At 42.7% G+C, this 25,434-nt stretch overlaps 1 protein-coding gene across 1 annotated transcript in view; it reads right to left on the reverse strand.

The window, feature by feature from the left end:
- Positions 1-25,434, reverse strand: part of megf10 (multiple EGF-like-domains 10) — a 130,971-nt gene that overhangs the window by 69,860 nt on the left and 35,677 nt on the right. The window contains exons 4-5 of the mRNA XM_033647526.2: positions 19,299-19,399; positions 13,061-13,153 (exon numbers count right to left, since the gene is read on the reverse strand). Coding sequence (XP_033503417.1) covers positions 13,061-13,153; positions 19,299-19,399 — 194 coding nt within the window. The remainder of the gene's footprint in view (positions 1-13,060; positions 13,154-19,298; positions 19,400-25,434) is intronic.

Consider the following 25,434-nt stretch of genomic DNA (forward strand, 5'->3'; position numbering starts at 1 on the left):
GAAGAAATAATGTCAGTTGAGCGCCAGCAGGGGGAACTTTGAGGGGATCCTTGAGATCAGGTGGAGAGATCCACTTCCTCTCAGGAGAAAATCCAGGAAGAGGAAGGTTATTTAAGTGTGGGAGTGGCCTATTTGAATCCCTTTTGTTTGAGACCATGCTGCAAGGTAAGTGTGTTTGCTGATCCTGTAAGTTTATTTAGCTCCTTTAACTTTAGCTTATATGGTAGTTATGCTATGTAGCGTGTGAAATAGAGTATGGTGAATGTGCTATGAAAGGTAGTATTAGCACTACTTCTACCTGGAGCTCGCATGTACGGAGCCTGGGTTTGGTTGAAGGTGGCAGTGCTGTTTGGGCTGAGAAAGCCATGTGTAAGTAAGGAGGAAATCCAGGAAGAGGAAGGTTACTTAAGTGTGGGAGTGGCCTATTTGAATCCCTTTTGTTTGAGACCATGCTGCAAGGTGAGTGTGTTTACTGATCCTGTGAGTTTATTTATCTCCTTTAACTTTAGCTTATATTGTACTTATGCTATGTAGCGTGTGAAATAGAGTATGGTGAATGTGCTAGGAAAGGTAGTATCAGCACTGCTTCTACCTGGAGCTCGCATATACGGAGCCTGGGTTTGGTTGAAGGTGGCGGTGCTGTTTGGGCTGAGAAAGGTATGTGTAAGTAAGGTAAAGGAGGTTATTGGGTTGGTGTGGGGAGCAGTGAGAGCTGGCATTAGGGGAGTGTCTCTGGGATGCCAGAGATCACTGTCTAGCCTCCTGGAGGTCATGGGACCAACTAGACGAAACACTGGTGAAAGGAGGTTCCCACCTGATGACCCCAAAGACATGTTAGTTATCACTGCTCACTGGTCTGTATAGTTAAGCCTTGCCCTAATAGCTTATCATAGGGCTTAGGAGGTTATTCACTGAGTGCTGATCTTTTTCTAGAGCACAAACTTCTTGTGTTTATTTGAATTGAATTAAACACAGTACCTAAATAACATAGGGAACTTCAGTGATGATCTCATGCTTTGCACGCTGTGCGTGAGACCATCACAATTTCTTCAGTAATCTCAACTTTTCCCTCTTCAGTTAGATCAGACTTTCCTTCTTCCTGTAACTTCTGACTCAAATAAGCTGTGTCAGAATGATTTTCTTCCCTGTCAATTCCTCAAAATACGAACAAAGAAGTCTCCTGGAAAATTTGATAATACTACACTACAGGACCCGTATTTACAAGGCTTCCTAGTACAAAGACTTGCTGCTGGTGACAAAATTCTGAGAAATTTCTTAAACTTATGACTTTCAATTTACCCTTACATTTAAGACTTCCTGGTAAGCAACTCTCAAGGTAACTCTATTTTTTGACATGAAAGTTGATTGTGATGAGGAGCGCTTCAGAACTGTAAACAATACCCCTGGGTCATTGTTGAAACAACCCGGGGTCTGCCCCCAGAGACTTCCATGCCGTCTGAGGAGGTGGTTGGGGAGATCTGGCACTGCTTCAGCAGTGCAGTGGCAACCAGGGACAATGCCCATTGCCCATTGTTCTTTCCACCCCTGGGCGTCGATGCCATAGCACACCAGTGGCCTCAAGGCCTGCTGTATGCATTTCCCCTGTTCACTTTTCTCCCAGATCTGCTGCAGAGAGTTCGGAAGGAGGAAGCGCAGCTGATCCTGGTGGCCCCGAACTGGCCACACATGACATGGTTCTCGGAGGTGGTGCCTCTCCTGGCCGGGAAGCCATGGGAACTCTCTGTCCGGCGGGACCTTCTGAGACAGGCACAGGGGGCCCTGCTCCATCCCTTTCCACAGGGGCTCAAACTTTGGGCCTGGCCCCTGAGAGGGCCGGTCTGCTTGGCTTGGGACTTGCACAGTCAGTGGTTCAGACCAGGCATAATGCTCAGGCACTGTCTAGGAGGACTGCATACTCTGAGCTCTTTGCATTATGGCGCACAACTACCCGGATCGATGTACTGACATGTACATGTACAGCCCCTGCAAGGGCTGCTTGAGGCAGGAAAATCACCTTCAACCCTTAGAGGCATGGTGGCAACTATCAAGGCTGCTTGTACATGGGATTATAGGCTTGCAGATGGTGACTGCAGCCTCATCTCTCAGTTCCTGAGGGGTGTGCAGAGGCTTGCACTGCACACCGGGAGGCTGGCCATTCCACCGTGGAACCTGGAACCTGCCCTGCAGCAAGAACCTTTTGTGTCTCTGGAGTCAGTCAGCATTTAGTGGCTGTCTCTTAAAGTGGTTTTTCTCTTGGCAGTGACATCAGCCAAAAGAAGGGGGGAACTGCACGCTCTGTCAGTGAATAAGAGGTGTTGTCGTTTCCTGCAGGATGATGCTGGTGTCATGTTGTGTCCAAACCCTGTATTCCTGCCAAAAGTACTCACAGACTTTCATTTGAATCAGTCAGTGGAGTTGCGACCCTACAACCCTTCCAAGGAGGGTAGTGAGGTTAAAAAAGACTCAAATCTCTGTCCTGTTAGAGCCCTGAAGGTCTGTCTGGCACACTGCAGCGTTTAGAAAGACAGACAAACTCTTTGTCTGCTTTGTCCACTTGTGGACCTGCATCTGCTCTGTCTCCTGGGGCCCCTCGTAGTGTGTCTCAAAGGGTTCCCATTGTTATGATATAACAACCGGGTGGGAAGAGAATCTTGATACGATAGAGAACGTTCGGTTACATTGTAACCTTGGTTCTCTGAGTGAGGAGATTATCTCCCCAGGCTGAAGGCTGCTCAGTACCCATTCCAATCAATGTTAATCAGTGGGTGCATGCCCAAGGTGGGGCGTTTATAGCCTGGCACATGCCGGCCACATAAAGTGGTGTGTCTTAAAGATTATTCATTTTCCACGTCGATTACCCAAGATGGGGATGATTCCCATAGTTATGATATTTATGATGTAACTAGGGCTGCACGGTATATGCGGTAGACGGTAGAAATGATATAAATTTGGCCCACGGTAGAGATTTGCGCTCTACCGTCCTATCGTCGATGACGTTATCGCACCTGCATCAGTGTGAAAATGGCTGCGAGCACAGAGACAGCGGAGCAAGAGGAGCTGGTTCATGTCCGTGATTTAGCGTAGCACGTGCAACATGTGTTGCTGGAGAACTTGTGAGTGAGTGAGTTAATGTTTTATGAACAGCCCCGGACTTCTCAGACTCTTTTAGCGACTTACCGCTCAGAGGGAACTCATTCAGTGTCTCCTCTGGCAGCAGCACAGCGTCTCTCCCTCTCCTCTCTCGCCGTGCGCACACCGGAGTTGGTTTTCGGCAAGAGAGTTTGTCATAAACCTTTGGTAATGTAAACCTATGTGACGCTAGGGGCTCCACAAAAAACTCCATATGTGAATGTGTGATAGTTGTGGTATCATAGCAGCCTGTCACAGGTTACAGCGTGATGATTAGAGGAGAAATGGCAGAGCATAAAGGTCCAGGTGGAAAAAACACAACTCAGTCATTTAGGATTTTGCTAAAAGAAGGAAATTACCTTTTGATATAGATCCCAGGGGACATTTTGCACCATAGAGTACTGGGTTTTATTTTTGAGTTTTGAGATCTGCATTCTGCACAATAAATGCTCTAAAAAATACATTATATCTTTGCTTTTGTTGTTGTTGTTGTTTTTTTTAATCAATTTAGCTTTGCTAAGGGCCTACAAAACCCATTCAGAAACACTTCTATTATAACTTTTACACTTAAGTTTATACCGCGATATATACCGTTACCGTGAAAGGATTCGATATATACCGTGATATAAATTTTAGGTCATACCGCCCCGCCCTAGATGTAACTACTGAGTGGGGAGATAATCTCCTCACTCAGAGAACCAAGGTTACAATGTAACCGAACGATTCCCTCAGTCGACTGAGAAGATTGCTTAAAGTTGAGCAGCCTCTTTTTCTTTTTTTCTTTTGCTAGTCAGTGTGTGCTGTGTACTTCTGGGGACGTTTTCGTAGCTGGAGACACAATGCAGTGGTCTGCAGTATATGGCTCAGTGATAACATCATCTTCTGCCTTCGGCTCACTGCAGGTTGATTCGACATAGTCTCTGGCTTTGTTTGATATCTGGTGTCTGCAAAAAATGTTGCTGCACATTTCCAATCTTTCGTTAGCTTGTTTACTATATTACGTGAATGCCGCTGTCACAATGAACGTCCTGCTGAACTACATTCAAACTTTAAAACTATATGGAAAAAAAGAAACAAATAGTCGAATATTCATACTAAACAGCCAAATCTGATTTAAATTGACATTTCTCTGAGTTGGGTGCAACCCTAGTGACTATAGTATTCTGAATCCATCAGAATCTGAAAGTAAACTGATTTAAACTTTTATGAGATTTAACCAGCATAAGCAAAACAAATAAAATACATTGCTTGGTGATCAGATTTTTTAAATGCCTTTAGTGTTGAAGTAGATCTCTCTTCCTATCTTTACCAGCCGTGACATCGGGGCTTGTATGTTTTTCACCTTGTAAGTCTGGGTCTGTGTGTGTGCAATGTATCTTTATTGAATGGACACAACAGATCGTATGATATCCTACAAATTAGCACCCCATGAATGATGTTACGTCGTTAACATACAGTTATGTAATTAACATAAAGTTACGTAGGTTAGGTTAAGCTACTGTGGTTAGGGTTAGGAAAAGAAACACGGTGAGGATGTACCTTAAAATGACTAAAGTTCACTTGAAGTTCACACGGATTCAAACATGTGATTTCAGGGGAAACTCCTGGGGAAAAGTTTCCATGGGGGAAAGTCAGAGTATTTGTGACCCATCCACTGCTCTAACCTGCCTCCTTACAAACACTCAGGACTGCTTTCTTGATTATTCCCATCAGCACATTGGCCACGTGATTGCAGCCTTTCAAAATGCATCGGATATTAACAAATTTGTAGGAAAATGTATAAACAGTTTATGAGAACAGTGTGTGTGTGTGTCATCATGGCAAAATATGGTTGTAGAGATACCTATTGTAGTTTGAGTATTTTGCCAGGTGTTACTGTCTGTCTGTCTGTCTGTTGTTGGACAGATTTTGTAAACTCAATAACGTCACAACCATGTGAGATGCAGTCACAAAACTACAGGTGTGTAGTTGAAATCACAATTAAGACGGAGCTCAAAGGTGGGTGTTAACAGACAAGGGGGATAGTAATGGATAATGAAATTCCAGGGAGGGAATTGATTTATTGACGAAAGTATGTCTGACTCCACCACGATAGGTGGCAATATGCCCCCATTCAGCTTGTTAGTATTAGACCTTTTTGGTTGTCACAGACCAAACAATCAACAAACAAATTAGGTACGGTTACCTGGCAGCATACTGGTGCCGGCATAAACTGTGTCTCCTCGTCTGTCCAAAAACACACGGTGTTGGATGTAGATTTCGCCATGTTGTTACCAACTTTTTCTTCTTTACACAATAAATGCTATTTGACTTCCGGGTCAAAGTCTGGGGCGGAAACTATGGAGCATGCACAGAGCGCCTCAGCTAATTTGGGTCTGATTGACTGTATACATACAGGAGTAACTGGACTCCCAGTCACATTTTCTGGGTGTGTTAGTCCGACTTTGAGAAATTCGATTTAGTACAATATCACTCGGACAAACATTTTTACATGTATTTTAAAAGTCCAGTTTTAGTTGGGCTAACACAATAAATTGATTTTCTCTAAGTTCATGTCAACATACTGTCTGTTAATGCTCCCCCTGAACAGCCTGTTTAAAAAGGAAATACATCCCATTGAGGATGCCATGATAGTATTTCATGGGGCCTTTATGAAACATGGTCTCACCATCTTCTATTTCTAAACATTTCTTAGTCCCTTCATATAATTACATCCAAAATATATTTTTTGTTTTGAAACTGTCCACAGTTTTATAAAATAGCAAGCAGTAGTAGCTTGTGGTGAAATTGGGTGGGAGGGCTAACGCATTAGGCCTATGGCCTATACTGATCAATAGTTCAGCTGCAGTAACAGTAACATCACACTGAGATACAGTACCAGAATACAGCAACAATGCACTACAACAAAACTAGAGAATTAGGCTAACTACAAAAATGTTCTGATGCCAAAAGCTGTTCTCTCTCTCTCTCTCTCTCTCTCTCTCTCTCTCTCTATCTCTCTCTATCTATCTATCTATCTCTCTCTCTCTCCCTCTCTCTGGCTGGCTGGCTGCATGTGCACACACACACACACACACACACACACAGACACACTGACTATTTTCCGCTGTACATACAGACAGGAAAGGTAAAGAAAGGAAAGGAGTAATGCTCCTTTAAGAAGAGGTTAGGGCTTGGGCCTAGGGCTGGGCGGTATAGCCTAAAATCAATATCACGGTATAATTTTGGGGGGATGAGGTGACAGTATGATATTACGATATTGTCTTCTCTCTTGTTTTTTTACACCTTAAATACAACAATTTAAAAAGCCATACAAGTCTAGGATGGAAACTATTTATCGTCAAAAGTAAAATGGTTGCTAATCCATCTTATATTGTGTAAAATGTTATATAGTATGTATAAACGTTAGAGGGAAGAGGGAGGGCCGGTGGCTCCCGGGCCCCCTTCTCCCGCGGGCCTGGGTTTGGTGCAGTCGGCCAGGTCACCTCAATCACGTAGTGAGGGTGGTACGTGAGGCAGGCAGGCAGACCAGCCGGCCGCCGGGCCCAGTTATACTGCCGTAGCCGGAGCACTGCAGTATGAAGGTAACCACAAAAGCAGTACCGCGACCCATGTTTACCGCTAATACCGCCCACACCCTCTTGGGCCTACCTTATTCAAAGAGAAGTTCACATCGACGGCCTTTCTGGGATGCAAACAGGTTAATCAGCAAGTCATTTAAGTCTGATGATTTTTGGATGAGGTCCCGCTCAGTAGACAGCATTTAAAATAATCCACCTTGTTCAGCATGATGCTAACGCCGGGTGCACAACCTAACGCATTGACGGATTGACGCTGACCAGAAGTCATTCATTCCAATGGAGGTGAAAATGACGGATAGTAACGGACTAGTGCTCAGCACGGCAGCGGTTGCAGTAGGTGGGTCTCCATCCAAATGTATCGCAAATTTTAAGCGAATTTTGTGAAAATGCGCAAAAGAAAATGTGAATTTATGCACGTTTCCATTCATTATTGTTTTGCGAGTATCGGGAGTCAACAGGTCGAGCAGAAGGTGGCGCTTCTCATGAAAAATAAAAATGCAAAAGAACACCCGTAGAAGAAGAGGGTGCCGTTAGATGACGTAGCTCATGTCCACAACTGATGTAAACAATTACCGGCACATCCATGACTATGACGAGATGGAGAGATTCCTTGGGAACTTCTTGGCTATTGCGAGAGCTCTCATCACACTCATATCAGCGTTGTCAGGGTAGCCTACATAATGCCGTGATGTCTGTGTTGGTAAACCAGGCAGCGCACATGATGCAGCGGTATTCAACACATCCAGTCTATTCAGGTAATTTGTGAAATACACTCACCTGACACTGGAGTAATTACCTCTCTCTATGTTCACACAGGTGTGTGTGTGAAGTAGAAGTAGGATTCGGTAGCCTAACCCTTGTCATTGTTTATTCGCTAAATCTGTTTCCATTGCCAAAAGTCGCATTTTCCTAATATCGATATGCTGACTTTTCCACCCCCTCCAAGCATAAAAACTTTTTTGTGATATTTCGGCCTTTTTTCGAATTTTTGGTGTTTCCATTCAAGTTTTTTTCCGCAATTGTTGAAAATACAAATAAAAATAGGTGGATGGAAACCCGACTATTGACCGTCGGACCATAGAGGTGTTGGATTTTTCCTACTCGGGCATTGACAAGATGGGAGAAACGGAGCGTAACGGTGCCGGATGTAGGAAATAAATTGCAATCGCAGTTGTAAACAAACAATATTTCATTCATTTATGCAAAAGAAAAATAAGCATAAGTTTTTTTTTTTCACTATTAAAAGTGATTGTTGACCATAGGTTGATTTCTATGCGTTTGATAATTACTCTATATTTTCGAATTTCACGTTAATTTCTACAGTACAGGCCAAAAATTTGGACACACCTTCTCATTCAATGCGTTTTCTTTATTTTCATGACTATTTACATTGTAGATTTTCACTGGAGGCATCAAAACTATGAATGAACACATGTGGAGTTATGTACTTAACAAAAAAAGGTGAAATAACTGAAAACATGTTTTATATTCTAGTTTCTTCAAAATAGCCACCCTTTGCTCTGATTACTGCTTTGCACACTCTTGGCATTCTTTCCATGAGCTTCAAGGGGTAGTCACCTGAAATGGTTTTCCAACAGTCTTGAAGGAGTTCCCAGAGGTGTTTAGCACTTGTTGGCCCCTTTGCCTTCACTCTGCGGTCCAGCTCACCCCAAACCATCTCGATTGGGTTCAGGTCCGGTGACTGTGGAGGCCAGGTCATCTGCCGCAGCACTCCATCACTCTCCTTCTTGGTCAAATAGCCCTTACACAGCCTGGAGGTGTGTTTGGGGTCATTGTCCTGTTGAAAAATAAATGATGGTCCAACTAAACGCAAACCGGATGGGATGGCATGTCGCTGCAGGATGCTGTGGTAGCCATGCTGGTTCAGTGTGCCTTCAATTTTGAATAAATCCCCAACAGTGTCACCAGCAAAACACCCCCACACCATCACACCTCCTCCTCCATGCTTCACAGTGGGAACCAGGCATGTGGAATCCATCCGTTCACCTTTTCTGCGTCTCACAAAGACACGGCGGTTGGAACCAAAGATCTCAAATTTGGACTCATCAGACCAAAGCACAGATTTCCACTGGTCTAATGTCCATTCCTTGTGTTTCTTGGCCCAAACAAATCTCTTCTGCTTGTTGCCTCTCCTTAGCAGTGGTTTCCTAGCAGCTATTTGACCATGAAGGCCTGATTCGCGCAGTCTCCTCTTAACAGTTGTTCTAGAGATGGGTCTGCTGCTAGAACTCTGTGTGGCATTCATCTGGTCTCTGATCTGAGCTGCTGTTAACTTGCCATTTCTGAGGCTGGTGACTCGGATGAACTTATCCTCAGAAGCAGAGGTGACTCTTGGTCTTCCTTTCCTGGGTCGGTCCTCATGTGTGCCAGTTTCGTTGTAGCGCTTGATGGTTTTTGCGACTCCACTTGGGGACACATTTAAAGTTTTTGCAATTTTCCGGACTGACTGACCTTCATTTCTTAAAGTAATGATGGCCACTCGTTTTTCTTTAGTTAGCTGATTGGTTCTTGCCATAATATGAATTTTAACAGTTGTCCAATAGGGCTGTCGGCTGTGTATTAACCTGACTTCTGCACAACACAACTGATGGTCCCAACCCCATTGATAAAGCAAGAAATTCCACTGATTAACCCTGATAAGGCACACCTGTGAAGTGGAAACCATTTCAGGTGACTACCTCTTGAAGCTCATGGAGAGAATGCCAAGAGTGTGCAAAGCAGTAATCAGAGCAAAGGGTGGCTATTTTGAAGAAACTAGAATATAAAACATGTTTTCAGTTATTTCACCTTTTTTTGTTAAGTACATAACTCCACATGTGTTCATTCATAGTTTTGATGCCTTCAGTGAGAATCTACAATGTAAATAGTCATGAAAATAAAGAAAACGCATTGAATGAGAAGGTGTGTCCAAACTTTTGGCCTGTACTGTACATATCAGCTCTTTCAATAGTACACTACTCAGCTCCTCTCAGTTCAGTTGGTACAGTGACAGTCAACATGAGAGATCTTCACAGGAAGATATTGCTAGCTCTTCTGCTAGATGACTTCGCTAACAGCTCTCGCCAACAGCACGCTAGCTAGCCGCCCGCATCTGGCCAGGTCCGTCAACGACAGAACCTCACGGCATTGTTCTGGGGGTGGGGAATGCGTTGGGGAAACGCTCTGTTAAAACAGGAAAAATAGGTTGTGCACCCAGCGTAACGCAATTCGCAAGACTCAACGCTCACTCTCCCACTACAGTTACAGTGGACAGGCCCTCACTGTACTTCCACGCACTGTCATTGGCCAAAAGTCAGTGGCCTGGGCTGAATTAATTTAGCCCAACTGGACAGTAAATCAAGGGGGCTTGTCACGACATATGTCTATCACGATGTGACAACAATGATTGGAAGCTGATTCTAGGAGTATGGGCTGTAAAAAATCAGCACATTTAGATAAATCCTGCATTTTTGTGACTATTTTAGTGCTGTTGCTGCTATAGGTTCCACCAAACACAATCAGTTCTAAGGTTCAATAACTAATATTTTAATATTTTCGTTAATTTAATAATTTTTTCATCTTTATTGTAAAAGATAGGCTGGGCTTGGCCCTGCTAGCCCATTTATACCAGCCATCTCTGAAATTGAGCCTTGACCAAATGGTTGATTTGTCTATTGCATGAACATTATTCTATTCAGTACGCTCTCTGAAACTAAATTATAATAAGAATATGATGGAAACTTTAAATGGCAGTGTCCTCAGGGTATTTTTTGGGCATGGCACGTGTCAGCCAAGTGCTAAAGATGGCTCAATGAGGTTCATCTAAGGACAACAATTTTTTTAACATGATAATTAAACTAAAAAAACCCATCAAAGAGTTAATTGGTGCGGGAAATCCAAAAGCATTTCCACAAACACACATGCCATTCTTAGACACAAGAGTTGAGCATTGTTCAATCAGGATCCTTGAGCTGGTAAACAAGAACAAGCTACAGTGACATGACCTCAGAGGAAGTGGCCCATAAACTCTGACAAACTACTTACGAGATACTACATCTATACGTGGCTGGAAAATACATTTATACTCATAATGCAAGGCTGATACGGAAATAAGGGAGCTAAGCAGCGGGTCCGAAACTGAAAAAATGGCAGCTGACGGCAACAGAGACTGGGGGTGGGTATCATAGATCATGTTGTTCTAGACAGAACTATAATTTACCTACTGTGCAGACTAACTCAATTAAAAAATACTGTCAGCCTCAAGTGACTGCCTGCTGAGCTTAGTCAGAGCACAGTGAAGGGGTTGTGACAACATTCAGGACAACTGGCCTTTAAAATGTTGCTATTTTTGTTTACATATAGAAATTGTTGGTTAATGGTGGTCAGGGGGGTTATAATTCAACTGAACTGCCAGAATTAATATTGGTATTGAACGTTTCTGCAAACCACAGATATGTTACATTTGTGTGTTATTATATGGTGGTTCAATAAACCTTGTTTCTTTACATTTCAACAACGCTATGGCTAACGGGTGGTTAGGTTAAGACTTAGGCACAGAAACCACTTGGTTATGGTTTGGAAAAGTTTTGGCTCAAAGTATCCACTTTTGGACTGATGTCTCTGTATATAAGCATCATGGCACTATCTTTGGTGGAAAAACAGCGACAGGTCAATAAAAAACACCTATGTTAAGTGTCTAAAAAGCCACAGGAAACACAGCAATGACTCACTAAATCAAAACCAGTTTCGTTGTTTGTTGATGTCAAAAAGTGGTCTGCAGCTCAGCAGGCATTTCGCCTCGGTAACATGCCCTCTCCACTTCTTGGATCACTTTAGAAACAATGGCATATGTATGAAACAAATGTAATGTATCTGTTGTCTGCAGAAACATACAATGCCAACATTTTCTTCTGCCAAGTGAGCTGTTAGGATTCATGCTAACGGACCAAGAAATCCAACTACAAACTATATTGGAATCTGGCCTATAGTTTTAGATTGTTTCTCCTGACCAGAGTGATTTAGACTGATGATGGCGCCATTCCTTAAAGTTTAAGTTCAGAATTATATTTGGATTTTTTTTTACAAACAGCCCTGATTCCAAAAAAGTTGGGAAACATACAAAAAAATAGAATGCAATGATTTGCAAATCTTTTCTGACTTATAATCAATTGAATACAGTTCAAAGACAAGATATTTAATGTTCAATCTGACAAACTTAACTGTTTTTGGAAATATACACTCATTCTGAACTTGATGCCTCCAACATGTTCCAAAAAAGTTGGGACAGGAGCATGTTTACCACTGTGTGACATCACCTCTTCTTTTTACAACACTCACTAAGTGTTTGGGAACTGAGGACACTAACTGTTGAAGATTTGAAAGTAAAACCTCAGTTTTTCAACAGTCCGAGGTCTTTATTGCTATATTTTGAGCTTTGTAATGTGCCACACATGTTCAATGGGAGACAGGTTTGGACTGCAGGCAGGTCAGTCTAGTACCTGCACTCTGTTATGACAAAGCCACGCTGTTGGTACACATGCAGAATGTGTCAAATCTTCTTGCTGGAATCAGCAAGGACGTCCCTGAAAAAGACATTGTCTGGATGGCAGCATATGTTGCTCCAAAACCTGAATGTACCTTTCAGCATTCATGGTTGTGTGCATTCATGTGTTAGTCCATCTCAGATGAGCTCAGGCCCAGAGAAATTGGTGGTGTTTCTGGATGTTGTTGATATCTGGTGTTTTAAGTTTGCATGGTAGTCTTGCCTTGCATTTGTAGATGCAACAACAAACTGTGTTTACTGACAAAGGTTTTCCAATGTGTTCCTGAGCCCATGTAGTAATATCCTTTATACAATCATATCAGTTTTTTGATACAGTGCCGTCTGAGGGGTCAAAGGTCACGGGGATTCAGTGTTGGTTTTCAGCCTTGTCCCTTACATGCAGAGATTTCTCCAGTTTCTCCGATTCTGTTTCACACAATGTCCCAACATTTTTGGACTCAGGCCTGTATGTTTGGTTGAGGTGGAGTTAATTTCAACTATTTTATTAGCTAATATATAAGCTAACTATACATAGTAAATAATAATTATATTATAACTTTGTATCTCGAAGTCGTTCATAAGTACAGTGCTTGAGGAAATGTGTGTGTGCATGTCTGGAAAAACAGAGCTATGAGAACAAACAGGGTGTTTAGCTCCTGAGACTGTTGGTGTGGTGCAGAGCAGCAGTCAGTAAGATGATACCAAAGTCTGTTTTTCCTCTTGTGAGTTCAGAGTGCTTTCACAGAAAACCAGAGCCACACACACAAAGAAGCGAGTGCTCACAGACAGCAGCAGCTGGAGGACTTACCACTGGAGCAGTTGGAGCCCCCCCATCCCGGCTCACACTGGCAGGTGTTGGGGGCCATACAACGGCCATGAACACAGCTCTCTGCACAATGAGCTGCACATGGAGGAGACAGGAAGACAGGGATCAGTACAGTCACAAAGACTTTTAAAAAAGATGTCTGCAGTACAGTTTGTCACGTAGGGCTACATAAATAAATAAAAACTTAGATTCATATTTTCCCTCTAATAGAGCTGGAGAATGAAGATGTAGCACCTGAATCTGACTTGTGTCGTACAATTAGTACACGCAACTTTACTTGGACTTGGTTGTAAGACTTGGCTTACTTGAGATTTCCCAGACAGATGACTCAGCTTGACTTAATCCAAAATAGGACTGGACCATTTTGTTTAAAAGTATGTCATTCAAGTTATAAATAATTATTGTTTTCAGCTCTGAATGGTTTTCACTGGAAAATATCCAGATTTTCCAGATGGTTTACACTGATTTTCAACCAGCTTCTGTGTCCCCATGCATATGACACTTTTGATTTCTGTTGCAAGAGGACAATAATCCAGACAGTTCAAACTAAGTTTTAAACTTCAGGTCCAAGTTTAAAACAGAATTAAGATTCATTTATACTCCCTTTACATATGAAAAAGATAATTGTTTCAAAAACCGTCACTGCCCTCATACTTCCATGCGTCCTTCACGATGGCACAGATACAGCCAATAGATGGCTCTAGATGGCTCTCAATGAAAAGTTTCACACAGCAACAAAAAACGCAACCGTGGAAGAGGTCCAAAGATTGTGCCTTGAAACAGAGGCAGCATTGTAGACAGTGGTGATCTGTGCGACCATTATATACATCCCAACATGTGGATGGAGAATTCTTTTCACTATATTATTGATTTGCTCCATCCTGCCATTATTTAAATGCCTTCGTCATCTCCTACAGTAGTATCTCACTTGAACTATGCTACACTGCCTACACGATCTCCGGTGGTGCCGCTCTGTTTTATCTGTATCAATGTTCTTACATCACCTATGTAAATAGTGTAGTTATTTTATGTGAAAAACTGAAGACTTAACTAAGTAGAGTTGTTGCTCAACACATACGTCACATCAATATGTTGATGCAGTGTTCAGAGGTCATGGTCATTTCATGTATTTCTGTGAGATCACATTGGATATTTAATGCTAAGTGTAGAAAAACTGCACAACCCATCAAAAGAAAAAAAAACTCATCCACCCATAATTTATTTTCACTGTCACCACTGGGTAAAGCATTCATAAGAACGGGATGGACGTACAGACGAATGGACGGACAACCCGAAAACATAATGCCTCTGGCTTTGGCTATTGTCAGTGTGGAGGCATAAAAACAATAAACTAGAAGTGGGAGAAGAAGAAGAAGAAGAAGAAGAAGAGGGAAGAAGAAGAAGAAGCTCCCTCGGTCCTCAGCAGATAGTATTATGTTGCTTAATCTCTACATCTGTCATCACAAAACCATCACACATCCATTGACTAGGCTTTACAGTATTTTTTGAAATTCAATTGTGTAGCAGGAACACACTGATTCGGTCCAAAAAATGTACTAATTTCAACCTTACTGCAATTCTACTTCCTCTCCTATCTGATTCCCATCTGGAAATGCCATGTTGCCTAGAATATCTGGCACATCCTCCTTCCTGCTTTGTTTTGTCGAGGAGTTCAGAGAGTTTTTCAGAGCAACATGTGATGGTTGCTTATACAAGAGAGCCTTTTCACTCAAAAATAAATTCCCCTCTGATCTCCCGGGGCACATTATCACAGCCTCTGTGTAAATCAAACTGTGGTCACATCTCCACCAAAGCACAGAGATATTATGACTTTTATACCACCAACTACTTCCAGCATCACAACAGCAGGCTGTGTGTTAACATAATGATTTCTTTTACTATTGCTGCTCAACAACAGTTGTTGTTTTGCCACTGGCCACTATGGCTTCACACCTGTCACTGCCTGCTGGCTACTGACAGGGCTGGGTGGGGGGTGCACAGTAGCCTCATTGGCAAGTAAGGTCACTGTAATGGCAACATATGTAAAAGAACAAGGTTCTGTTTTTCTGACTAGGGACAGTCATTCAGCTGAACTATGTTTCCTCATCCTGCAGGGCAGAGTAGTGGAGTGTGGTGATTGTGAAAGCCACAGCATATGATTCACATCATTTTCACACTCATCAAACCATTCAGTGATACTCATTGTGCATTGGTTATATTACTAACCTCATTTCTCCAGAATCTACTGCTGTAAAAGACTCAGCAACAAAATGTATTTAAGCCACCTACAAAAATCAGTTTAAGTGTCTCTGTCTTTCTTTATGTCTCATTTTGTCATATGGATTACTGTAAATTTATTATGCTGATCTGTTCTGTTCAACATCTATTGCATGTCTGTCCGTCCTGGAAGAGGTATCCCTCCTCAGTTGCTCTTCCAAGTTTCTACCCCCCCCCCCCCCCCCTTAAGGTTTTTTAGGACGGAGTTTTTCCTTATCTGCTGCGAGGGTCCAAAGGACAGAGGGATGTTGTATGCTGTAAAGCCCTTTGAGGCAAATTGTGATTTGTGATATTAGGCTTTATAAATAAAACTGAATTGAACTGAATTGACTTGACTTGAAGAGAGCACTGTTGCCTCACAGCAAGAGGGTTCCTAGCTCGATCCCAGGAGGGAGTCCTTCTGTACAGAGTTTGCATGTTCTCCCTGTGTCAGTGTGGGTTTTCTCCGGGTACTTCGGCTTCCCCCCACAGTCCAAAGACATGCAGGTTTGGGATAGGTTGGTGACTCTAAATTTTCCATAGGTGTGAATGTGAATGGTTGTCTGTCTCTATGTGTCAGCCCTGCGATAGTCTGGCAACCTGTCCAGGGTGTACCCTGCCTCTCACCCAATGTCAGCTGGGATAGGCTCCAGCCCCCCTGCGGCCCTCAAGAGGATAAGCGGTTACGAAAATGGATGGATGGATGAATTGAAGTGTACGCTATACTGAGAGTATTTTCACCGCTTTACCTTTTCGTCAAATAGTCGGTTCTGGTTTAACTCCCATTAACGGTTTCGGTTCCCCATCTGTACTCTCATCAAACCTAAAAACAATCAATATCAGTTTGGGTGTATGCTACATATTCATTGGTATATTCACTGGTTCACCTTAATGTCAGAAAGTGATGTTCAACAGGGAAATGAGGCCGATATATCTGCTCTTCAAAGCCAGACTTAAAGGAGCTATATGTAAGAAATCTAAAGCAAATAGTCGTAAAATCCTCCTAATATGTTACAGAGACTAAGGAATAATGTTCATATAACATACTGATCTCACCGACAACAATAGTACAGCCAGAATATTCGCATTTAAAAAAATATTTTACGGTCCGCAAATCATGTTTATGTTTTGAATTTGTGTTTTGGCCTGTTGCGCCACTCACCGCCGTCTACCAGTCACGCAGTCAGTAGAGTCTCAGTATCAGTTACAGTTACGACTGAGCTACAGCAGCACGGCAAGCAGCGTTAGCAGTGTCCCAGTACATAGCATTAGCAGCTGGCTCCTCCACTGTATCCCGGCAGCAGCGTTAGCAGCAGAGAAGCCGGACTTGCTCGAACGGTCTGCTGGAAAACCAAAGATCCCTGCCACGGCAGCCACCCGTGGGCAAACAAATCAGTCTCCAGCGTGCCGCTGTCCAGCAACCTCGAATCTGTAGGGGAGGGGGGGCGGACACGACTTGCGGCAGTATTTTGAATTTGAGTGCAGTAACCGTTTTGGCCCCATTCTTACATACAGCGCCTTTAATTGAGAAAAACAGTGATTTTACATTGCTCAACACAGGAGCTGCTGGTCTACCACTGCCTTGAAGAGTTATTTTGTTTGTGTTATTGTGTGACTTTGGTGTTTAAAAGGGTTAGTTCGGATTCATCAAAGTCACACAATAAAACAAACTAATTCAATCAAACTAGTCAAGATTAGTTTGATTTAGTTTGTTTAGCTTCCGTGTTCAGCAAGCTAAAATTAATGTTTTTGTCAATGGAGCATGGTGGCTTTGGTGAGAGCTTAAATGGGGAACTGAAGCCATTAAAGGCTTTCCCACTGGAATGGGTTGTCTAACAGAAAGGTAAAGTGCTGAGAGTACTCTCAACATAGCGTACACTTAAACTGATATTGATGTCTTTAGGTGGGACTTTCTTACGTGGCTAAAATATATTTTGTTGCTGACCCATCCGCAGTATATTGTTCTGCTTATGTGTCACATTCCAGCCTGCTTTTCCAAACTGGGGCGTGCCAACTGACATCCACTGTACGTAATATACTAACTATGGATAAGTATCCCATACAACCGCACTTCAAAATTCCAAGCTATACCTTTTTTATAGCTTGCTTTTAATCATTCATTCTTTGTTACTTCTTTTGTGTATCAGTTTCGATAGATTTAAATAACTGTGTGTGAGAGGAAAGAGTTGAAAAACAGTTGTTTCTTAACAAAAATGAGCATATCATCCACAGAGCTGCACATACAACAACTACTGCAACATAACTTTTATGCGTTATCTGTTTGAAACATATATTCTGATTAACAGTCACCACGGTCAGGACAAGATCATGTTTTGGATTAAAATATTAAAGTACCCGCTTTTGGGGCATAATCCCTGCTGGGAACACAACAATGGCTTATTAAAAAAACACCCACGTTTGACAGGAAACACAGCAATGACTCGCTAAAAAATAAAAAATACAATGGTCAGCAGCATGGCAGGTGTCTCGCCTAGGTGTCATGCCATCCAGTACCCCCTCCACCTCCAAACGAAAAAATCAGGTCACATAACTTCAGTTTAGAAATGTTGATATGATAGCTATTAAACGTGCACAATGCCAGCATTTTCTTCTGGCGACTGGGCTGGAACCATATTCTACCACTCAATCATTATGGTTGCTAGTTTTTACGATATTATCTTCTACTTTCTGTTTATGTCAGTCTACTCAATCAAGCTGGAATGATGCCAAATTAAGATGAATGTTTGAGCTGGGAAATTATAAATATTACACTGATATTGTTTGTTTTTTTTAAAAGATATATTTTGGGGCATTTTAGCCTTTAATTGATAAGGCAGTCAGGTGTGAAGGAGGGGGAGGGAGTGACATGCAGCAAGGGGCGACAGGCTGGAGTCGAACCCGGCCGCTGTGGCAGCAGCCTTGTACATGGGGCGCCTGCTCTATCCACTAAGCCACCGACGCCCCAATGTTACACTGATATTGTGATATCAGACTAGATATCATTTCAGATTTTGGATATAGTAATAACATTAAGTGTTGTCTTTTACTGGTTTATAGGCTGCATTAAAGTAAAGTGACGTAATTTTCTGAACTTACCAGACAGTTGAAGCTGTTCTAGTATTTGCCTTTACCCACTGAGTAATTATATCCACACTACTGACGATTATTTATCATAAATCTCATTGTGTAAATGTTTTGTCAAAGCACCGGTAGTCAACCCTAGCCTGGAAATCCAGACCCAAATCTAGAAAGATTTAGGGTCTGGCTATGAGTAATGCAAATGGCCAAACTCATGGGACGGCACCAAGCATGCATTTGAAAATATCACTGCACGCAATTGGATAACACTATGACCAATCAGAACAATAAACGGGGTGACATATCCAGAGCGCTACCAGCGGAGCTAACTGGTAGATTAGACTCTTGCTGTATCCGGTCGGCAAAACAGCAACAACGTCCTTCTTGCAAAGGAAAGATTCGAGCGCCGTCTTCCAAGTCTAACTTGTTCATTGGTTTCAAACAACTGGTGTTCATCTGTAGCCATCTTGCAGTGTTTACTGACTGATTCCAGACTTCGTTGTCGCAGCACTGTCGTCATCTGTTTAGCTCGCCTCTGACCCGCCTATATCAGATACACCGATGTGATTGGTGCAGCTTGGCTCCAAGGGCATGGGTAATGAGCATCATTACTGATTGCCAGAGTGACTTGTTGAGCAAATTCAAATTGTGCTCTCGCGAGAACTCTGGATTTCCAGGGTAAGTCAACCCTACAATATTATCTCAATATCAGTATAGGTATACTTGGTCAAAAATGGTGTGATAATTATTTTTCTTCATATCGCCTTGCCCTACTAAATGTATTTCTCTAACTCTTAGTCTGATGTGTGTGTGTGTGTGCGTGCATGCGTGCGTGCGTGCTTGCGTGTGTGCGTGTGCGTGCGTGTGTGTGAGAGAAGATGCTCACGAGCACAGATCTCTCCATTCTCATAGAAGCCTGGGCAGCACTGGGACTTTCTCCGGTACATGGTCTTGGCTCCTCTTCGATATGCTGTCCGATAGCTCACCCTGCACACAGACAGGAAGTTAAGTCACATATAGGATCAGACACTTAGTAAAGGAAATGATGCACACACAGTGCTGGTTATTCTGCCCATTTTATCATGTAATACAATATGTGGAGTGGAAAGTGGAGAGTGGATTGTATATATATGGAACCAGCTGTCTTGAATCTTTTATTTCTGTCCGAATGAGGACATGATGCCAAAACCAGTTTGTGTTTAATCAAAATCATGCAAAATTAAGTAAAGGCTTTTAATACACACTATTTTTGTGAAATAGAACAGATTATATTATATTAACAATAGCTTATTACATTGCTCTGCTCTGCTCTGCTCTGCTCTGCTCGGTGTATCCCCCTTCTCTCTCACTGAATGTTGTTAAAGCATTTGAACTAAATGCACCTGTAGGTTCATTACAGCTGAGTTCCCCTCAGTTTGGTTCTCTAAAAGTGGCTGACACACAATACCATCAGCTGACAGCATCAATAACCACAATAGACCGTGCACAGTTTGTTAAATGGACCTGAAAAGTTTACCAGGACTGAGGATTTCCAGGTTTGAGGATTAACAAAATGTATAAATATTGTATTACACTGAATAAAAATATACAACACTTTTGTTTTTGCTCCCATTTTTCATGAGCTGAACTCAAAGATCTAAAACTTTTTCTACATACACAAAAGACCATTTCCCCTCAAATATTGTTCACAAATCTGTCTAAATCTGTGTTAGTGAGCACTTCTCCTTTGCTGAGATAATCCATCCCACCTCACAGGTGTGCCATATCAAGATGCTGATTAGACAGCATGATTATTGCACAGGTGGCCACAATAAAAGGCCACTCTAAAATGTTCAGTTTTATCACACAGCACAATGCCACAGATGTCGCAAGTTTTGGGGGAGCGTGCAATTGGCATGCTGACTGCAGGAATGTCCACCAGAGCTGTTGCCCGTGAATTGAATGTTCATTTCTCTACCATAAGCCGTCTCCAAAGGCGTTTCAGACAATTTGGCAGTACATCCAACCGGCCTCACAACCGCAGACCACGTGTAACCACACCAGCCCAGGACCTCCACATCCAGCATGTTCACCTCCAAGATCGTCTGAGACCAGCCACCCGGACAGCTGCTACAACAATCGGTTTGCATAACCAAAGAATTTCTGCACAAACTGTCAGAAACCGTCTCAGGGAAGCTCATCTGCATGCTCGTCGTCCTCATCGGGGTCTCGACCTGACTGCAGTTCGTCGTTGTAACCGACTTGAGTAGGCAAATGCTCACATTCGATGGCGTCTGGCATGTTGGAGAGGTGTTCTCTTCACGGATGAATCCCGGTTTTCACTGTTCAGGGCAGATGGCAGACAGCGTGTGTGGCGTCGTATGGGTGAGCGGTTTGCTGATGTCAACGTTGTGGATTGAGTGGCCCATGGTGGCGATGGGGTTATGGTATGGGCAGGCGTATGTTATGGACAACGAACACAGGTGCATTTTATTGAAGGCATTTTTGAATGTACAGAGATACCGTGACGAGATCCTGAGGCCCATTGTTGTGCCATTCATCCATGACCATCACCTCATGTTGCAGCATGATAATGCACGGCCCCATGTTGCAAGGATCTGTACACAATTCCTGGAAGCTGAAAACATCCCAGTTCTTGCATGGCCAGCATACTCACCGGACATGTCACCCATTGAGCATGTTTGGGATGCTCTGGATCGGCATATACGACAGCGTGTTCCAGTTCCTGCCAATATCCAGCAACTTCACACAGCCATTGAAGAGGAGTGGACCAACATTCCACAGGCCAATATCAACAACCTGATCAACTCTATGCTAAGGAGGTGTGTTGCACTGCGTGAGGCAAATGGTGGTCACACCAGATACTGGCTGGTTTTCTGACCCCCCCAGACCCCCCCACTAAAGCAAAACTGCACATTTCAGAGTGGCCTTTTATTGTGGCCAGCCTAAGGCACACCTGTGCAATAATCATGCTGTCTAATCAGCATCTTGATATGCCACACCTGTGAGGTGGGATGGATTATCTCGGCAAAGGAGAAGTGCTCACTAACACAGATTTAGACAGATTTGTGAACAATATTTGTGGGAAATGGTCTTTTGTGTATGTAGAAAAAGTTTTAGATCTTTGAGTTCAGCTCATGAAAAATGGGAGCAAAAACAAAAGTGTTGCGTTTATATTTTTGTTCAGTGTATATTATACATTCAGTAGCCACTTAATAGAATCCAATATAACAGCTCAGCCATATATTCAACCTTTGCAGCTATAATAATGGTCCCACAGGATGGTAGATAGAATGATGGAAATATGCATGGCTAGATATTTCGGTTAAATGGTAGGCATGGGATGAGCTGTGCCTCAATAAACTGTCCTATGTTACTGTTCTTATCTGGTGTGGAAGTCAGAAAAATGTCACAAAGTAGCAAAGTAAGACTTGCACACAGAACAAAAAAAGATTCAGACTTAAATCTAGACTTCAAAAATCTCTATTTTACATGGGCTGCACAAACAGTGAAAAATGTGCAAATGTGCAAAACATTTCAGTCCAAGTTGGACTTTGCTGAGTGCAGAATGAGGAATGCATACTTGATAAAAGAATTATTTAAGTTCCAAATCTATACTGATGTACATTGTGTAATTCATTAAGAACAAAATTACATAACAATGGTTGGTGGAAACCAAAATCATCAACTCACTGAGGGTTGGATTCAAAATCACACTGAAAATCAAAGCACAAAATTGAAATTACAGGCTGATCCAACTTGCTTGAATATATCACGTCAACTCATAATGTAACTCAATCGTGTGTATGGCCCCCGCATGCCTGTATGCAATCCCGACAACATCTGGGCATGCTCCTGATGAGTCGGCAGATGGTGTCCTGGAGATCTTCTCCCAGACCTGGATCAGGGCATCAGTGAGCTCCTGGACAGTTTGTGGTGGTACTTGGTGGCATCAGACGCACCAATACATATCGTCCCATAGATGCTCAATTGGATTTAGGTCAGTGGAACGAGAGGGCAGTCAATGGCATCAATGCCTTCGTCATCCAGGAACTGCCTACACACTCTTGCCACATGAGGCCAGGCATTGTCCTGCACCAGGAGGAACCCAAGGCCCTCTGCACCAGTGTTAGGTCTGAGGACTGCTGTGTGGATTTCATCCCAGTACCTAACAGCAGTCATGGTACTGTTGGCTATGACATGAAAATCTGTACAAACGTCCAAGGATATGCCCCAGACCATCATCGACCCACCACCAAATTCGTCAAGCTGGATGATGTTACAGGCAGCATAGCATTCACCAAAGCTTAGTGAACCGCAGACCTGCAAATTCTGGTGTTCTCTGGTGAATGCCAATCCAGCTGCACAGTGCTGGGCTGTGAGCACAGGTCCCATTAGAGGATGTCAGATCCTCATGCCACCCTCATGGAGTCTGTTTCTAACAGTTTGATCAAGAACATGCATACCAGTGTCCTGCTGGAGGTCATTTTGTAGGGCTCTGGCAGTGCTCGTCCTGTTCCTTCTCACACAAAGGAGCAGATACTGGTCCTGTTGCTGGGCTGATGCCCTTCAACGGCCCTGTCCAGCTCTCCTCATGTAACAGCCGGTCTCCTGGTATCTCCTCCATGCTCTTGAGACTGTGCTATACTGTGATGATTAAGTGTTGCCTTAATGTTTTTTATATAGGGGTTACTCTTACAGGTGCACTTGGTAAGTTATCAGCAGCTTGATTAAGCACACATGAAGACAATTATCAACATGCCACATCATGACAAGTCCAATGGCAAGTGCTACGAAGCATAGTCTCAAACAAATACTGTTATACATACATACACATAATAATGAAATGACTACATGAAAAGTGGGGTTAGTTGGTTTGGGGAGACAATAAAATGAGTCACAGAAACAGGTCATATCCGATTCTTTATTTAAGCCATTGGGATGGAGTGTTTTAAGGTAAAAGATATATCTGCAGTCACACTGGAATAGAATTTGGTCTATATTACCCCCACAGCAATGACAAAATATCATGTCAGTGCCACACAATGCCAAATCTCATACAGAATGATTATAATCTGAAAAATGTCTGGCCATAGCTGAGTGAGGATCAGCATGGCGGTTGACACTTTTATGGTCATTGATCCTGAATCTAAGTTGTCTTGTTTTACCGACATATTGAACACCACATTTGGTGCATGCAACAAGGTAAACAACATTGCCAGAGCTAGATGTTATCAATGTTTTGCTAATGTTTGTACTTTCTGCATTGTGTGCACATTTGCACAATTTCTCACTGTCTGTGCAGCCCTGCAACATGTAAAATAGAGATTTTTGAAATCCAGACTTCAGTCTGTTTTTGTTCTGTGTGTGAGTCCTTCTGGTGAGCACCTATTTGTTAAGTTGGCAATAAACAGTCTGTTTTTATTTTTGACTGTTCTTACTGTGTGGTCATGTGTTTGCTACTGCATATTTATTATCAGTACAGCATTACCATGCCAAAATAACATATGTTTGACAAAAATAAAAGACGACAAGATGTTCACAGTGCTGATAACCTGACTCAAGCAACTTCCATTTCTGGGAGGTGGTTAAACACTGTGGTATGGTTTGGAAAATGGCTGACAGGTAAGGGAAGTATTCTCTACTAGGGATGCACGGTATTGGATTTTTTGCAAATATCTGATATACTGATATATAACAACTTATTTGGCCAATAACTCATACCAATCTCAATACCAATCTGGCAGCAGTAGCTCAGTCCATAGGAACTTGGCTTGTGAACCAGAGGGTTGCTGGTTCAAGTCCCAGCCCGGATCAAAATATATAGTGTGGACTGGTAGCTGGAAAGGTGCCAGTTCACCTCGTGGGGACTGCAGAGGTACCCTTGAGCAAGTCACCGAACCCCCCAACGGCTCAGGGCGCCTGTCCATGGGCAGCCCCCTCACTCTGACATCTCTCCATTTAATGCATGTAAAAGGTCCTGTTTGTGCATGTGTATTTCGGGCCTGTGTGTATATGTATATGACAAAGGAGTGAAAACACTGAATTTCCCCCTTGGGGATTTATCTTACTATATAATGACGAAAATTCTGTCTGTGGGTGTGTGGGTGTGTCTGTTCCACGTTTTTCTCCTCACTGACTTGGTCAATCCATGTGAAATTTGGCACAGTGGTAGAGGGTAATGGGAGGATGCAAATGAAGCAATATTACATCAATTGGCCAAAGGGGGCCGCTATAGTAACCAACTGAAATTGCAAACTTTGAATGGGCATATCTCATGCCCCATATGTCGTACAGACATGAAACTTTGCACAGAGATGCCTCTCCTCACGAGGAACCCATAACTTACGGTTATATAGATTTTCCGTCATTTTGAATTTTTTGAAAAACACTTAAAAGCGATCTCTTCCTAGGAAGTTTGACCCATAGATATCATATACAGTAGATACCTTGTTGACGGCTTCGGCCCTTTTCAGCGATGCGTCAACGTCGCTGCCATGTTGGGGAGGTCACGCTGAGCTGGCTAGTACTGTTGTGTATGGAGATAAGTCTTCAGCAAACTTGGCGTGCTCACTCAAAAGTCTCAAAGTGTAATTGGGTGCCGGCCCAAAAAATTACAGCAAAGCAGAAAAACCTGACAGCACTCACTAATAAGTATAATACTTTTTAATATAGTGGATTGTTGCTGTTATCCTCCGATACCCCTAAGGGTTTTGTGGATTAAAAAACTACACTGGACTTCTTGTCGGCATGAGGGTCAGTGAGTACTGTCTGTATTTTCATTCTAAAGTGGCCATTTCCTAATGCTGAGGATGGCTATGAGCTGAGCTCCATTTGACTGCTGCTGTGCAATCCACTATATTAAAAAGTATCATACTTAGTAGTGAGTGCTGTCGGGTTTTTCTGCTTTGCTGTAATTTTTTGGACCGGCACCCAATTACACTTTGAGACTTCTGAGTGAGCACGCCAAGTTTGCTGAAGACTTATCTCCATACACAACAGTACTAGCCAGCCGGCAGTGA

The sequence above is a fragment of the Epinephelus lanceolatus genome, chromosome 19 (genome assembly GCF_041903045.1).
Source record: "Epinephelus lanceolatus isolate andai-2023 chromosome 19, ASM4190304v1, whole genome shotgun sequence".
Classification (NCBI taxonomy): domain Eukaryota; kingdom Metazoa; phylum Chordata; class Actinopteri; order Perciformes; family Serranidae; genus Epinephelus; species Epinephelus lanceolatus.